Source organism: Alosa alosa, chromosome 13 (genome assembly GCF_017589495.1).
Source record: "Alosa alosa isolate M-15738 ecotype Scorff River chromosome 13, AALO_Geno_1.1, whole genome shotgun sequence".
NCBI lineage: Eukaryota > Metazoa > Chordata > Actinopteri > Clupeiformes > Clupeidae > Alosa > Alosa alosa.
In genome coordinates, this window is record NC_063201.1 from 5,216,821 (window position 1) to 5,232,333 (window position 15,513).

The following is a 15,513-nucleotide window of genomic DNA, read 5'->3' on the forward strand; positions in this document are numbered from 1 at the left end:
GTGGAGAAAAAACAACGGACTTGAGAAGCGTGCAATGTATTGTCAACGTGTAAGAGACCCTCAGAAGTATCGTACAATAAGAAAAAAGAAATTAAAAATAAATAAAACTGCAGACACATAAGAATTACAAGCACTTGTCTGTGCATTAAAACACGGCATAGGCACCAGCCTTGAAGGACTTTTCTCAGGTCTTCTGAAAGTGTCATAAATGTACTAAGGAAATCCCGTCTGAAGGTGCCCCATGTGGAGAGGAACGTTAGCTTAGCGTTAGAGTAGTGTTAGCCCTGCACCGAGACTCTCCATTCCTCTGCTTCAGCCAGACGCAGGGAGCAGATCTGTAGTACACACTCCCTCCTGTCCAAGTCCTCTTGAGTCTGCACTCAACCACAGCCCCTGAGTGACACGGCCGCCGATCGGCCACGACGCTTGTCAACACGCATCACTTCCTGCCCACAACCTAAAACAAACAGAAGAGAGAGAGAGAGAGATGACGACGAGATGAAGAGAGGAGGAAAATGAGAGAGTGAGAGGAACTAGGAGGAAAGAGAAAAGAAAATCAGTGTTGAGATTGGGCAGAACAGAAAAATCTAGAATGATGGGTGAGTAGAAAAGGCGTACAGTATGAGGCGAAGTCAACTGAGTCATGTCGGCTGAGTTTGCCACCTGGCACCCTGTCGGAGGTGCGTGTGGAAGGGACCAGGAGGGTGCTGGAGGCAGGAGCCGGGGGTGCTATTAACGCTTAGCAGGAGCCCCTTATTTCAGAGCAGAGACGGGGTGTGTGTGTGTGTGTGTGTCAAAGAGAGATGGTGCAAAATGGGCTAGGGGGAATAGAGAAAGGTAAGGAGCATACAAGGTGAGAGTTTCCTGCAGGAGCTAGAGGAGGAAGTGAAGCGTCTGAGAGGGCCGGAGATCAGACATGTACTGACTGCAGAGTGTGTGGTAGTGAGTGGCATCCATTACCCAGTGCAGCTGCAGCGCTGGAGACAAGCTACCTAACGACTGATATTAAAACCCCAGCGGGGGTTGGGGGGGTCGAGACGGATTTTCCTAAGCTTTAAACAAATGAGCCGACACTCGTGTAGAACATCTTGTTTGATATGGACGCAGCAGACTCTGTGAGCGCGGTGCCACATTGAGTTCACAGTGACACCTGGGAGTGCAGTGGGGGGAAAAAAACAAGACTTGGTGGGTGAGTCACAGACATGGCAGGCGGCTATTTTCAGGAGTGCCGAGGAAAGTGACAGCTGTTTGACTGAAGGTGTGGGCACAGCCTTGGCAACAAGCGCGGGCGCCAGAATCTATTTCACGCGCGCAGCCCGAAAGGGCCGGTCTGTGAGCTCCAACTCCAAGTGAAAGAGTGTCCACTCTCCTGTGCCCAATCGCTTTGAATCGGATCTTTGTATTTTGCGCTTTTCCCCCTGTTCTAGCTCCAGCATAGTGTTCCCTCCTCTCCTAATTCTCTCTCCATTTATGACTGTTGGTGTCTTATTTTCTTGCACTCTCTTTATCTCTCACTCTATCCCTCTTTCCCTCGTTCCATCCTTTCCCTCTCTCTCTCTCTCTCTCTCTCTCTCTCTCATTCATTCTTGTTTTCATAACCAGACTGTGATTTCTCTTCCACTTTTCCCCTGCAGTCATTTTCAGAGGTATGACTCACACACGACTCTTATGTTGACCCTCCTTAGAACACTGGCACTAAATCCACCCAATTTGTGTCTCTCTCTCTCTCTCTCTCTCTCTCTCTCTCTCTCTCTCCCCTTTCCCTCCCTTTTCTTTCCCCTTTCCGTGGCCTCTCTTGTTCACACTTTTTTTTCTCACATTGTCTCTCTCTCGCTCTCCATTTGTTTCCTTCACTCACATATTTATATACTCATTTCTCTCTCTCTCTCTGTCTCTCTCTGTCTCTGTCTCTCTCTCTCTCTCTCTCTCTCTCTCTCTCTCTCTATCTCTCGCTCTCCATTTGTTTCCTTTGCTCACATATTTATATACTCATTTTTCTCTCTCTCTGTCTCTGTCTATGTCTCTGTCTCTGTCTCTCTCTTTCACTTTCTCTCCATGTTCCCCCTCTCTTGTGCAGCCCTACCTGAAGGGCTGGTCTCAGGACCTGGGTGTGCCCATCCTGTCGGTGGACTACTCCCTGGCCCCCGAGGCTCCCTTCCCTCGGGCCCTGGAGGAGTGCTTCTTCGCCTACTGCTGGGCCCTCAAGAACAGCCACCTCCTGGGTGAGTGTGTGTCACACACACACACACACACACACACGCTCACACCTACTATGATGATCGACAAATACCCACGAACCACTTAACTGGATCACTTAAAGCACAGAAGCTCCACACTTAAGTTCCACGGAGTCCTATGTTTGCCTTCAGGCCGTGTGCACATTTCCTCGAGTCGGCCATGTTATTCTTTCTATTTACACGAGCTCTGGTCTCCGGGGTAATCGAATTGACCTGATTTAGAGGCGTAATGACTTAACTGCTGCGCCTCTCTCTAACGGTATGCACGGACCACAGAGCTCCTCTGTGCTAGTCTGGGGGAGAGGAGTGGTGACTTTCATTGCCTTAATTTGTTGTGTTTGTTTCGCTCAGTCACTCACCCCTCCACCCCTCCACAACCCCATAATCCCTGTCCTCATTCTCTGGCCTTCCTGCCTAGTTGTCTTCTCTCTTCCTCTCCTCTACTCTCTCTCCTCCTCTCCTCTCCTCTCCTCTCTCTCCTCCTCTCCTCTCCTCTCCTCTCCTCTCCTCTCCTCTCCTCTCTCTGCACTCCTCTCCTCTCTCCTCCTCTCCTCTCTCTGCACTCCTCTCCTCTCTCCTCTCTGCACTCCTCTCTCCTCTCCTCTCCTCTCTCTGCACTCCTCCTCTCCTCTCTCTGCCTCCTCTCCTCTCCTCTGCTCTCCTCTCCTCCTCCTCTGCTCTCCTCTCCTCTCCTCTCCTCTCTCCTCCTCTCCTCTCTCTGCACTCCTCTCCTCTCTCTCCTCTCTGCACTCCTCTCCTCCTCCCTCTTCCTCTGCACTCCTCTCCTCTCCTCTCTCTGCACTCCTCTCCTCTCCTCTCCTCTGCTCTCCTCCTCTCCTCTCCTCTCCTCTCCTCTCTCTGCACTCCTCTCTCCTCTCCTCTCCTCTCCTCTCCTCTCCTGTCTTTCTGCTCTCACTGCATCTGCATTGTTCCACAATCGCCTTTTTTCTTATGCCCTCATTTTTACACACACACACACACACACACACACACACACACACACCTCACACTATCTCTCTCTCTCTCTCTTTCTCTCTCCCCCCCTTTCTCCTTCTGTTCCCCCACCCTGCTGCTTTCTTTCTATTTATCAGTCTTTTTCCAACCTGCCTTCTCTTTCTCTCTCTTCTTCCCTACCTCTCTCTCTCTCTCTCTCTCTCTCTCTCTCTCTCTCTCTCTCAGTCTCTCTCTGTCTCGGTCTCTGTTTTCCATTTCCTGTCTTGGGGTGGGTTCATTTCAGGCTCTGAAGGTTTTGAGGCAAATGGTGACTGGTTGGATGAAAATTAAATATGCTTATTATGAAATGGCTAATGATGGAATGACATTTTCCAGTGCTTCAGGGATGGACAAGCTACCGTGTGACATCATAGATGATGGCGGAAGGGAGGGTGGGGCTTAAACATTTATCATTATTTACTTAAATGATTAACTTTCTTTTCTCTCTCTTCTCATGTATGGATATGGTGGTTTTAATGTGTTTGAGTGAGAAGGTTAGTCAGTGGATATTAAAGTGCGGGCGTGTTGAAGCAGTGGTAGCCAGTGTCCACTCCCAAACCCACCAGTGTGAGTCTGTGTTGCTTTGGGAAAAGTGTCTGCTAACTAATAAGTCACCTTTACCTTTAAAGGAGTGTTAAACCTATTTCCCCCCTTCTCTGTCTCTCTCAATCAAGCTTTATTGGCATGGCAAAAAATACAATTTGTATTGCCAAAGCATTTCAGCCTGGAAAATCCAGACCCTGGTAATCTAGAAAGATTAAGGGTCTGGCCACAAACGACAAAATGGCCCAATAAATTGGCACCAAGCATGCATTTAAAAATCCCCACTCTACCCAATTGATAACTCTTAACACTACAAACCAATGTTTACTGACTGGATTCTGACTTTGACGCAATTAGAGGTCACACACACGCACTCAATGTTTACTGATTGATTCTGGACTTTGACGCAATTAGATAATACAGTACCACGACCAATGTTTACTGACTGATTCGTTGCAGCTCAGTTGTCATCTGTTTAGCTCGCCTCTGGCCCACCTATATCAGATACACCGATGTGATTGGTTCCTCGAGATGCAAGGGGTAAGAGTAACATTAAAAGGGGTAAAGTAACGCTCTCTCCAGGTTGGCCGCAGGAGAAGGCCCTGGCAGGGGACAGTGCGGGCGGAACCTGTCCATTACGGTGTCGATGCGGGCGGCGTCGCAGGGTGTGCGTATGCCAGAGGGGCTGGTGGCGGCATACCCGGCCACGCTACTGACCGCCTACGCCTCGCCCTCACGCCTTCTCACACTCATGGACCCTCTACTGCCCCTTAGCGTGCTGTCCCGCTGCCTCAGTGCCTACGCAGGTACACACGCACGCACGCACACACACACACACACACAGCTGCCACTCGATATGCTCTCCCACTTCCTCAGTGCCTACGCAGGTACCGACACTACACACACACACACACACACACACACACACACACACACACACACACACCATTGCCCCCTAGCGTGCTCTCTTGCTGCCTCAGCAAATATCTATTTACAAGCACTACATGGACAAATACATAAACCCCACACACACACACACACACACACACTACAAGTGCAAATGTCCAGCATGCAGACTATGTATGTGCAAACTGCACACTCTCTCACGCTCTCAAACACACACACACATACATACAAACATCACACACACACATACATACATACAAACATACATGCACACAGTAAACACAGAAAATACACACTACACACACTTAGACATACAGAGGGATGTAGTGGAGGCTAAACATAAGTAAACACAGTTTAGCCTCCTGAAATTTCAGAAATAGAGTTTATTCACCTCTTATTAGAGTTTATCCACTTCTCAAAAGAGTTTATTCACCAATTGCAACTTTTAACATTCAAAAATCACACTGTATAATCAAACATGTTCTGAATGATTTTTAAATTATTATAAACATTGGTCCAGTCCGAGAGATCACAGAATTCATAGTTTACCCACCTCTTATTTTACCACTACATTCCTGTACAAACATACACACAGCAAACACTACACACATACAGTACACAACCAGTAGACACACACACACACACACACACACACGCTGTGTGCATACATAACCATACACAGTAAGAAAAACACGGTACTCGTACTCAACCGGTGATGCACAAACCTTTAAAAATTCACATTTCTTGCATGAACGGTTAAATCGCTGAGTCATATGCGTTAAGCTCACACACACACACACACACACACACACACACACACACACTCACACTCAGTGACAGAGGTGAGGGAATATGTCTGTCTGCATGCTGGTCAATTTGCACTTGTTGTGTGTGTGTGTGTGTGCGTGTGTGTGTGTGTGTGTGTGCGCGCATCACTCATGCTCAGCTCGAGAAGAATACAGGATTTGCAGACTGTGTCTTTTGACCTTTTGTGGCCCGTTGATTGCTTCCTTTTTTCTTAAAGAATTTTCTTGACATCGCAGTCTGATTATGTCAAGACTTTCTTTTTCTATTATTATGCAGCAGGGAGCGGCACTGAGTCAGAAAGGATCTGTTCAGCTGCTGGGCAAGCTGCCGGTTGCTCAGTGTTTCAGAATGTGTCTAATGCTGTCTGCATATGTTCTGTCTCTCTCTGTGAATCGGAAGTAAAGGCAGGCAAGGCATGTATGTAAAGCGGTGTGTGTGTGTGTGCGTTTGAATGTTTTTGTTTTTTTTTTGTGTGTGTGTTTGTCTGCATATTTCATGTGTTTTTGTGTGTGTGTGGTCATCTATATATGTTTTGTGTGTGTATTGGTCTGTATCTGAATGTCTGATGTTTTTGGTTTGTGTGTGTGTGTGTGTCTATCTCTATTTAAATGTCTGATGTTTTTTTCGTGTGTGTGTGTGTGTGCGCGCATAGGCTCTGAGCCGTACGCAGAGAAGCAGGTGGAGAAGGTGAGCACGCTCAGTATGGTGCGGAGAGACACGGCTCTGCTGCTGCGTGACTTCAAGCAGGGCGCCTCCAACTGGATCCACTCTCTGCTCGACCACAATAGAGCCACTACTGGTACGGAGTTGTGTGTGTGTGTGTGTGTGTGTGTGTGTGTGTGTGTGCGTGTGTGTTTCAATCTTTATCTGTTTGTGTGTGTATGTTTCAATCTCTATCTGTTTTGTGTGTGTGTGTTTCAATCTTTATCTGTTTTCTTGAGTGTGTGTGTGTGTGTGGGGGGTTGATACATCATTAGTTTGGAAAATGTGTGTACACAGATACAAGGAGCTATCAGCTGAATCCACTTAGTAGCTGAACTAATCTACCGTGACAAATGCCTCAACATTTACCCAAAAAAAGCCCTCTTTCAACACTGTTTCAAGTCAATGTTAATTTAATAACAAGGCAGCCACCAACACTGATATTCTGCACTTGCTTGATCTCACAAATTGTTCCGCTCTTTTTCAAACCTGATAAACAGTCTGAATGAGTGCCACGGAAGAGACATTGAAGCAAGCATTGACCTCACCCGATGCTCTGCTTTATTGATTCTTTCTCTTTTACCTCACAACTTGACCTTGAATCGACCTTTAGAAGTGACCTTGCGTTTTTTCCATCCTATCATGTTCCTCTCCTCCCTGCAGCACTCTGGCGCCTGTGGATGCTCCTCAGGCGACCTTTGACCTTAGTGATGCCTTCCCTCCACTCTCCCAGCTCCGCCTCTTGCTCTGGTAGGAGGGTCTCTCTACTGTCAGTCATCCGATAAGCCCTCCCTCCCAGCCACCTACCTGCACTGCCTTGTTCCTCCCCTTCCCCTCCCTCTATGAATGCAGGGGATTGGCCATCGGGGCTGTCAGTCAACAGAGGATAAAAAAAAAAGAGGTGGTCAAACCTGCCAAACCCATGACCGAATAAAGAGTCTTTCTCGCTTGGTTGTGACCTCTAATGAGATTTGTACAGGCAGAGCCTGTATGCAGGTGTTGATTGATGGGAATGGCTGCTCTCTCAGATAGTGACTATAAACAACCGGTGATGTTCTCTCTCTCTCTCTCTCTCTCTCTCTCTTCTCTGTCCTCTCCCACTAATTGGAATCGGAAATCTCTTCTGCGTTGACGGCCGCTCCAGCCCTGTAGTCCTCTCTACTGAAATAAACAAAGACAGAGGGACACACACTGTTTACAGAGCTGTATGTTGTTGTTAATTACATTTACTACGTAGCTGACCTTCATTTAACATTTAATTTTCATTTAATTTTAAGTCATTTAACCTGCAGATCGGATGCTACTTCCATACTCGACTGCAGCACACATTCGAGAAAAAGAGAAAATAAACCTTCAGTGAAGCTTCCAGTCATAAACCTGTAGCCCATGGAGTAGACTGGCTGTGAGTTCTACTCTGAAATTGGCTCATAAAAGGGAACAAAGGGGCTAATAATATGCTCGACTGACTTTCTACATCAGACCAACAGAAACTCTTGTGTGGTAATTTCCCGCTAAACGACTCCCCGCCGTTTTAATTAATAAACTTAATCAGCAGAGTAATATTTTAATCCCCCTGTCTCAGTCGTCTCCGGCCTCAATGAGAGCTGGCGGCCCAACCGGGATGTGCCAGGGGGCACGGGCGGGTGTGGGAGGGGTTGGGGATGGAGGCGTTGAACCAAAGGTGTGTGTGTGTGTGTGTGTGTGGTCTGTCCTGTCAGCTTGCCAAGGTGACCAAGGCTTGGCGGTGTGAGCGAGTGGGCGCTGGCATGAGGGCAACATCAAAGGGACTGGGTGCAGGCCCACACACACACACACAGGGTGGGGTGGGGGTGTGTAAGTCACACTGACACCACCATCACCAAACTGTGCCCTTACTCCTGTTCCAGCATGGTGCTTCTACCGACCCCATCACACACACAGACACACTCCCCTCCTCATACTCCACCATCACTGTCCTGCCTGCTTCCTTGGCAACAGTCTCCCGGTCAACAGGCTCATCCAATCTGGGTGTTGGGAGGGCATCATCCACCCCAGTATCATCCTCTCCTCCTCATTTACTTTTTTTTTTTTTTTTTTAATCCATTTGATGTTTTACTATCAGAGGCTTGGGGATTTTCTTTGCCTCGCCACTTGCTCTCTCTGATGTGTGTCTGTGTGTGTTGGTGTCTGTCCTAGATCACGCACCTTTTTATCTGTGTGAGAGTGAGAGAGAGAGGGAGTGAGCGATTGAGCGATGTCTCTTCCTCTCCTGCTGTGTACTTTCATTCTTCCGTCTGGCTGATCCCTCCCTCCATCCCTCTCTCGGCTGCTCTGCCTGCTGGATGACTCTGAATGACCTTGAGCGGTGGGGATGACCTTGGGCCTGTTCATTGGGCCCAGTTACACCGAGAGGATGAGTTACAGCCTCGTTGGGGGGTTATTTTGGGCTCCATTTCAAATCTAACTTGTCCTCCATCCCTCCCTCCCTCCCTCTCTGTTTGTCTCTCTCTCTCTACCTCTCTCTCTTGACCTGCTTATCTCTCTTCTCTCTCTCTACTTTTATTCTCTCTGTCTTTCACCTCTCTCTACTAATCTCTACCTGCACCCATTCTCTCGGTTCTGCTGTTTCATTGGCTCGTGCAGAGGAGGTGAGGAAGAGCGTCTCCGAGGCGACACTGACCTCTCTTCACTCTGACCCCCCCGTGCCCCCCAACCAGTCGTCGGAGTTCTCCGTGCGCCAGGAGTCCCTCAAGAGCCACACCTGCCAGGACCTCGGCACCCATACAACTCAACTCAACTCTACCCAGAATGCACAACTGCTGTCAGAGTGCACGGTAATACCAGCCTTTTGTCCGCCTCCCAGCCAATATTTTTGAAAAATGTGATATATATATATATATATATATATATATATATATATATATATATATATATATATATATAAGCTAAGAATCAGTGTTGATATACACAAACTTAAAATTCATGACCTTGCTTTCTTTTTGCATTGTGATCATATAGTTCAAAAGTACAAAATAAAAAAGTTTCCTTCAGTCTGTCTCAGAACTTCACAAAGACGGATGGAAACTTGGGTTTGTGATATATGACAGACAGAAGGAGAGTATCTAAACTTGTCCCACATCTGTTTGATTCTGGCGCCACTTCTTCAAATCCTCCTGGCCGGACCAGCCTGCACAGCTGGGATTTAAATTATACAGCAAACACACTCTGTCAGACAAGTCTTCCCTTCCCTCCACTGCCACAAGCCTTGATTCTTGCAAGTCCCCACCTCCTCTCCTCCTCTCTCCTCTCTCCTCTTTACCTCCTCTCTCCTCATCTCTTATCTCTCTCTTCTCTCCTCTCCTCTCCTCCCCTCTTTCCTCCTCCTCCCTCTCCTCTTCTCTCCTCTCTTCCCCTCTCCTCCTCTCCCCTCTCCTCCTTCTCTCCTCTCCTCCTCCTCCTCCCCCCTCCTCCTCTTCTCTCCTCCTCTCTCCTCTTTCCCTACCTCCTCCTCTCCCCTCTCCTCTCCTCTCCTCCTCCTCCTCTTTACTCTTTCCCCTCTCCTCTCCTCCTCCTCCTGTCCTCTTTCCCCTCCTCTCCTCTCCTCTCCTCTTTCCCCTCTCCTCTCCTCCTCCTCCTCCCTCTTCTCTCCTCTCCTCTTTCCCCTCTCCTCTTTTCCCCTCTCTCCTCTTCTCCCCTCTCCTCTCCTCTTCTCTCCTCTTTTCCCCTCTCCTCTCTCCTCCTCTCCTCTTTCCCCTCTCCTCTTCTCTCCTCTCCTCTCCTCTCCTCTTTCCCCCTCCTCTTCTCTCCCTCTTCTCTCCTCTCCTCTTCTCTCCTCCCCTCTTCCCTTCTCTCCTCTTCTCTCCTCTTCTCTCTCCTCTCCTCTCCTCTCCTCTCCTCTTCCCCCTCTCCTCTTCTCTCCTCTCCTCTCCACTCCTCTCCTCTTTCCCCCTCTCCTCTTCTCTTCTCTCCTCTTCTCTTCTCTTCTCTTCTCTCCTCTTCTCTCCTGTCCTCTTCTCTCCTCTTCTCTCCTCTCCTCTCTTCTCTCCTCTCATCACCCTGCAGCCTGAGGGCGTCAGCTTCTTCCTGTCCAAGCCGATGGATGCCTCGGCGTCCAGCGCCCTCTCCTCGGTGGCCATACCGCCTAGCACCGAGGACGGCACGGGGGATACGCGCGAGTTCCCCGTGGGCTTCGAGCCGCTGCGCTCGGAGCAGCTGGCCGAGATGCCAACCCAGACCTCGCCCCTCGTCAGGAACCCCTACATGTCACCACTGCTGGCCCCCGACAGCATGCTCAAGGGCCTGCCGCCCGTCCACATCGTGGTAAGAGACCCAGAGTGGACGGAAGTGTGTGTGTGTGTGTGTGTGTGTGTGTGTGTGTGTGTGTGTGTGTGTGTGTGCGAGTGCGAGTGAGTGGTTCTTCTGAAATGGTGTTTCAGAGGGCAGCCTGGTGTTTATATAATGGATGTTCTTCTGTCATTGCCCTTGTCTCTTGTTGTTATTCTCTCCATCCGTTACCCCCCTCACCCCTCCTCACCTCTATCACTCCATCATTTTGTCCTCTCTGATCCCTATCCTCCACCCTCCTCACCTCTATCACTCCATCATTTTGTCCTCTCTGATCCCTATCCTCCACCCTCCTCTCTTGTTCTCCACCAGTTCTTTCCCTGCATCAAGTCCCACTCGCCCAGCCCGTTCCTCCTCTCCTGCCCAGCTCTCTGCTCTCGCTCTCATCTTATCTTCCGTCTCCTTTCCATCACCCACTTCTTCCTTTTCCCTTCTCTCTTCATCTGCTGCCTCTCTTTTTCCAGCTCTCTCTCTCTCTCTCTCTCTCTCCAGCTGCTTCCATCCTGCTCTGCCTGTCTTATTCCTCTCTTTTTCTCTTTCTTTCTTTCTTTCTATTTTTCTTTCTTTCTCAGTCTCTCAATAGACCCTAATTTAAAAGACGGGTCTTGATTGACACATATGTACTAAATGTCATTCTCATTTTCATTGCTGACAAATGAAATATACATATTTCTTGTTCTTTCTCTCCCTGCATGTCCTTTTCTCATCTCTGTGTGTCTGTTACTCATCTTTCTCTCTCTCTCTATCTCCCTGTGTGTCCATTTCTCATCTCTCTCTCTCCCTGCATGTCCTTTTCTCATCTCTGTGTGTCTGTTTCTCATCTTTCTCTCTCTCTCTCTCTCTCTATCTCCCTGTGTGTCCATTTCTCATCTCTCTCTCTCCCTGCATGTCCATTTCTCATCTCTCTCTCCCTGCATGTCCATTTCTCATCTCTCTCTCTCCCTGTGTGTCCATTTCTCATCTCTCTCCTCTGCTGCCCTCAGGCCTGCGCGTTGGACCCGATGCTGGACGACTCGGTGATGTTCGCCAAGCGGCTGCGTGGCGCCGACCAGCCCGTGACGCTGTGCATCGTGGACGACCTGCCGCACGGCTTCCTCAGCCTGTCGCAGCTGTCACGCGAGACCCGCTGGAAGCCCGCCACAACGCTCTCGCCGACGCATCCGGGCGAGGTCTTCAGGCAAGGGACAGCGATGAGCTGATGTCAACACCACCGCAAAACTGGAGGCGCGACTGGCCCTGGCACTCATCACCACCACGACGGCGGTGGTGCCGCCGATGACCACCACGGAAACACTCCCCGGCTCTTTGGCAGCGGCGTGATCCCCGAGCAGGTGGACACTCGGACGGAGGAAGGGGACAAAGTGCCAGAGAAGGAGGAGGAGGGCTTAGCCGGACTGGTGGCGGCCAACAACCCCGGGGACTCCAGGGAGATAGGCGTTTGAGGCAGCCAATGAGACGCCAGCTTTATTGCATTTTCCAAAGAATAAAGAAAATAAACGGGAGACAGGGTTGAGAGAGGAGGGGGGGCGGCGGCAGGAGGTTTTGTAGACAAATAGGAGAAACTTGCTGAGGTCAGTCAAGAAGGGTGAAGAAAGTGATTGAAGAGGATGATGATGAGTGCAGTGAAGAAAAGGGGACGAGCAGAGAGGACCACACTAAAGAAGAAAGAGAGAAAAAAACTCCCTGCTGCTACCTACCATTGCAGTCACCAGCAACGATCAGTCACTCCTCCGAGCAGTCGGAACATTTCCACGTGTACACACACACACAGACCCACATCTCATCGATACACACTCTACCTATTGCCATTTTGAGATGTATAATGCTGGTGGTTCAAACTGTGAACTCTTGGGAGCTGTGGGACAGAGCACATTAGGATGTCCTTGGAACACTCTCAAGAGCCCCACTGCAGTAGCCGACCACATAGACATAGTGATGCATAGGAACCTCCTCCTTTGCACTATGTGTCCCCTCTAACTGCCTTATAAAAACCTCTTGTGTCCACTACACAAAAACCTCTTGTGTCCACTACACACTACACAACTTCTAACCCACTGCTTACGTTGGATTAGAAGTTGGCCTCATAGATTTTACACAAATTGAAGACACTATTCTGTGTCGGCTGTCTAACTGACTGTCCTGGATAGGAACCAAGGACGAAAAACTGGTCGAAAGGGTTTGCCAATACCTGGAAATGTTTTATTTAAATCATATAGACTTATGTAACTTTTTATCTTAGGCTGTCTTATTCAAAGCTGCGTAATCCTTGGTTTGAGAACGCATCTGTTGGCTTGTGAAGAGTAGATGTGATGTAGCCATAGCTGTTTTCCTTCGTCTGCTGTTCCTTTACAGAAGGTTTCTGTTCCTCTGTTGCCTCCTCAAACTGCCTCTGTTCCAGCTGGAGGTTGCTGCAGCATTGCTGCAGTAGCACTAATCAGTGGAGTGTAAAGCACCGTCTGTCTTTTTAGGGTCACTGTCCACTTGGAGCCGGTGGTTTGCGAAGCATTAATCTCCACCATCAGAGACCATTGATCATGGGTTCAGCTCAGTCCAGCAGGAGGCTGTCCAAAAAGAAAGGAAAATTTAGATTTGTGATACTGTTGCTTTTCAGAGCTTTTCAGAGCTTTTCCCTACTTCCTGATGTCATTTAGTGTTTTTCTTGCTCCTGGAAGACAGCGTGAGTCCTTTGTGGGCGTGCTCCTAGCAGTGAGCTCTTAGCAGTGTGTCTGCCATGGAGTTGCCATCGCTGATTTATCTCTACATCAATGCCGGAGCAGATGTATGATCGTCAACTGGAAGAAAGCTAACAGACTAGCACTAGAACTCAAACTTAGAACTCAAACTCTTCTCTTTGTCTCTCTCTCTCTCTCTTTCTCTCTCTCTCTCTCTCTCTCTCTCTCTCTCTCTCTCTCTCTCTCTCTCTCTCTCTCTCTCTCTCTCTCTCTCTCTCCCTTTCCGTCTGACACTATCTCAGTCTTCGGTCCTGTAATGTCAGGAGAGCTGCTGCATATTGACCCATTTCTCCTCCCCGCCCCACAAGCTCCCAACCAGCCCAGCGAGGAATTATTTTAAGACTTGGCCTCCAGCAGCAGGCAGACGGCATCGCGTCATCATCACCACAGCGGGCCGCTGACAGGATGTGACCCGCTGTAGCGATGCCTGTTGCTGCCCGAGCAGACAACCAAGCCAGTGGCCTTGTAGATGGCTAGAGGTGTCATAGCGGGTGGAGAGGTGAGACTGACTCACTCACTCAGTGCACTTTCAGCCCCTGCGGCCCATTTAAGTGTCTAGGCTTGGGGTCGACGGGTCTGAAAATGTTATTTTAAGGGGCCCAAAAAATGGCTAGCAGTGACCCCTGTTGAGGGCTAACTGGTGCGAACACCCAGGCCTGTTTACTTTTAGTGCTCTTGGATGGTGAAGTGATCACAGAGACTTCTGATGAGCCATCGTTTTTATATATATATATATATATATGCACGCCGCTGTCCTTTTTGGGGACGTTCAGAGAGGGGATGGCAAGTCGTCGACACTGACACGATCATGACAGCGGAGCCTGGAGGCACAGTTTGACCCCCGTGCAGTTAATAAATAAATAAAATGAAAAACGCCTGACTTCACTAAAAAGCGCTTCGTGGCAGTGGCAGCAGCCGCTATCAGCGCAGCGCAGGGGCTGCCGTGCTTGTTGAGCGGGTCGGAGAGGGTCAGACCCAGATACACGCTTAGAGGGGCAGATCAACCAAATGCATTGAACTGCTGGATGTTATCGGCTCGGATGTGTTGGGGGATTAAAGTCAGAACTCTGAGGAGGGGGATATATTTTTCTGGGGTGTCTGTGTGTGATTGGGGGTGTTTTAGAGTCTCTCTTTCTCTCTCCCTCCCTCTCTCTCTCGGAATGCAAAGTGGCTTCCGTAGAGAGGGCAGCGTTTTTCTTCTTTTTCTCCTGACTCACCTCCTCAGAGTCCCCGTCCTTACTAGGCTGTCTGCTGTTGACGCCACCTCTTTCTCTCAAATGCTGCGCTATTTTTCTGATCACTCCGCACTTTCATTCAAACTTTGACAGTGACGTGTGTGTGTGTGTGTGTGTCAGTCAGTGTCTGCTTGCCTGAGTGTCTGTGTGTGTCCCTGAATGTTGTTTTCCTTTCTTCATTTGAACAAGTGTGTCCTTGCCTTTCGTGAAGTGATGGTAGTTGTCATAGTCTGTATTTTTGTAGAGCGCGTGCAGTTGAATGTCAGACACTATGTATGTGCTTATTTAAAAGTAGAAAAAGACATTGTACCTCTGTTTTTGGTCTACATGTACCTCTCCTGTGATTTTGTGGCTGGTAGTTTGAACTTGTACCACTGGTCCTCAGGCCGATGACTACAGAAACACATCCCTTTTAGTCACGCAAAGCTGCAGCCGAGGAGTCTACTATAGTTTTTTAGTGCCACTCTTGTGTTTACTTCTAGTATTCTTACCCTGTGTAAGCACTAAGAACCAGACTGGATCTGCTGTGTCTAAGCATTGTCCTGACTCAAAGTTACTCTGTCTGTTTGCACCTGGAGTAGGCAATGTGACGTATAGGCGAGAGTCTGTTCCACTTGCTTATATGCATCAGCACTGCATCATAACCACTAATACAGCTGGTCAAATTGAACACCCTTTGTGGGTGGCAGAGCACTTTGATCACTTTGGGTGATGACCTCCATAAGCCTGTTGTCCTAAGGAAAACATGGTCACTATATCAGTCACTATAATACATCTGTCCTTAGCCTCCTGCACTTGTAACACAGTGGTGTGGAGGTTCTGAGTCGTGTTTGCTGGAAGAGGACTAATGGTGCAGTCAGTCAGTCAGTCTGCAGAAGGCTTTGAACTCCGAGCTGTCTCTCTGGCCTTGACTGCTGAACTAAACTTCCAAACATCATAAATGGCCACTTCCCTTTAAGGTGGCTACTGATTGGTAATTGGTCCACTCCTAATTCATGGCTCAGAGATCTTGTGTCAAATGTTTTTTTCTTGAAC

The 15,513-nt window shown here is 48.8% G+C and overlaps 1 protein-coding gene across 1 annotated transcript in view; it reads left to right on the forward strand.

Moving 5' to 3' along the window:
- Positions 1–11,953, forward strand: part of lipeb (lipase, hormone-sensitive b) — a 32,442-nt gene extending 20,489 nt beyond the window's left edge. Inside the window, 9 exon segments of the mRNA XM_048260615.1 lie at positions 2,078–2,222; positions 4,356–4,394; positions 4,397–4,579; positions 6,139–6,285; positions 6,852–6,938; positions 8,811–9,001; positions 10,230–10,487; positions 11,495–11,688; positions 11,824–11,953. Coding sequence (XP_048116572.1) covers positions 2,078–2,222; positions 4,356–4,394; positions 4,397–4,579; positions 6,139–6,285; positions 6,852–6,938; positions 8,811–9,001; positions 10,230–10,487; positions 11,495–11,688; positions 11,824–11,953 — 1,374 coding nt within the window.
- Positions 11,954–15,513: the final 3,560 nt, after the last annotated feature.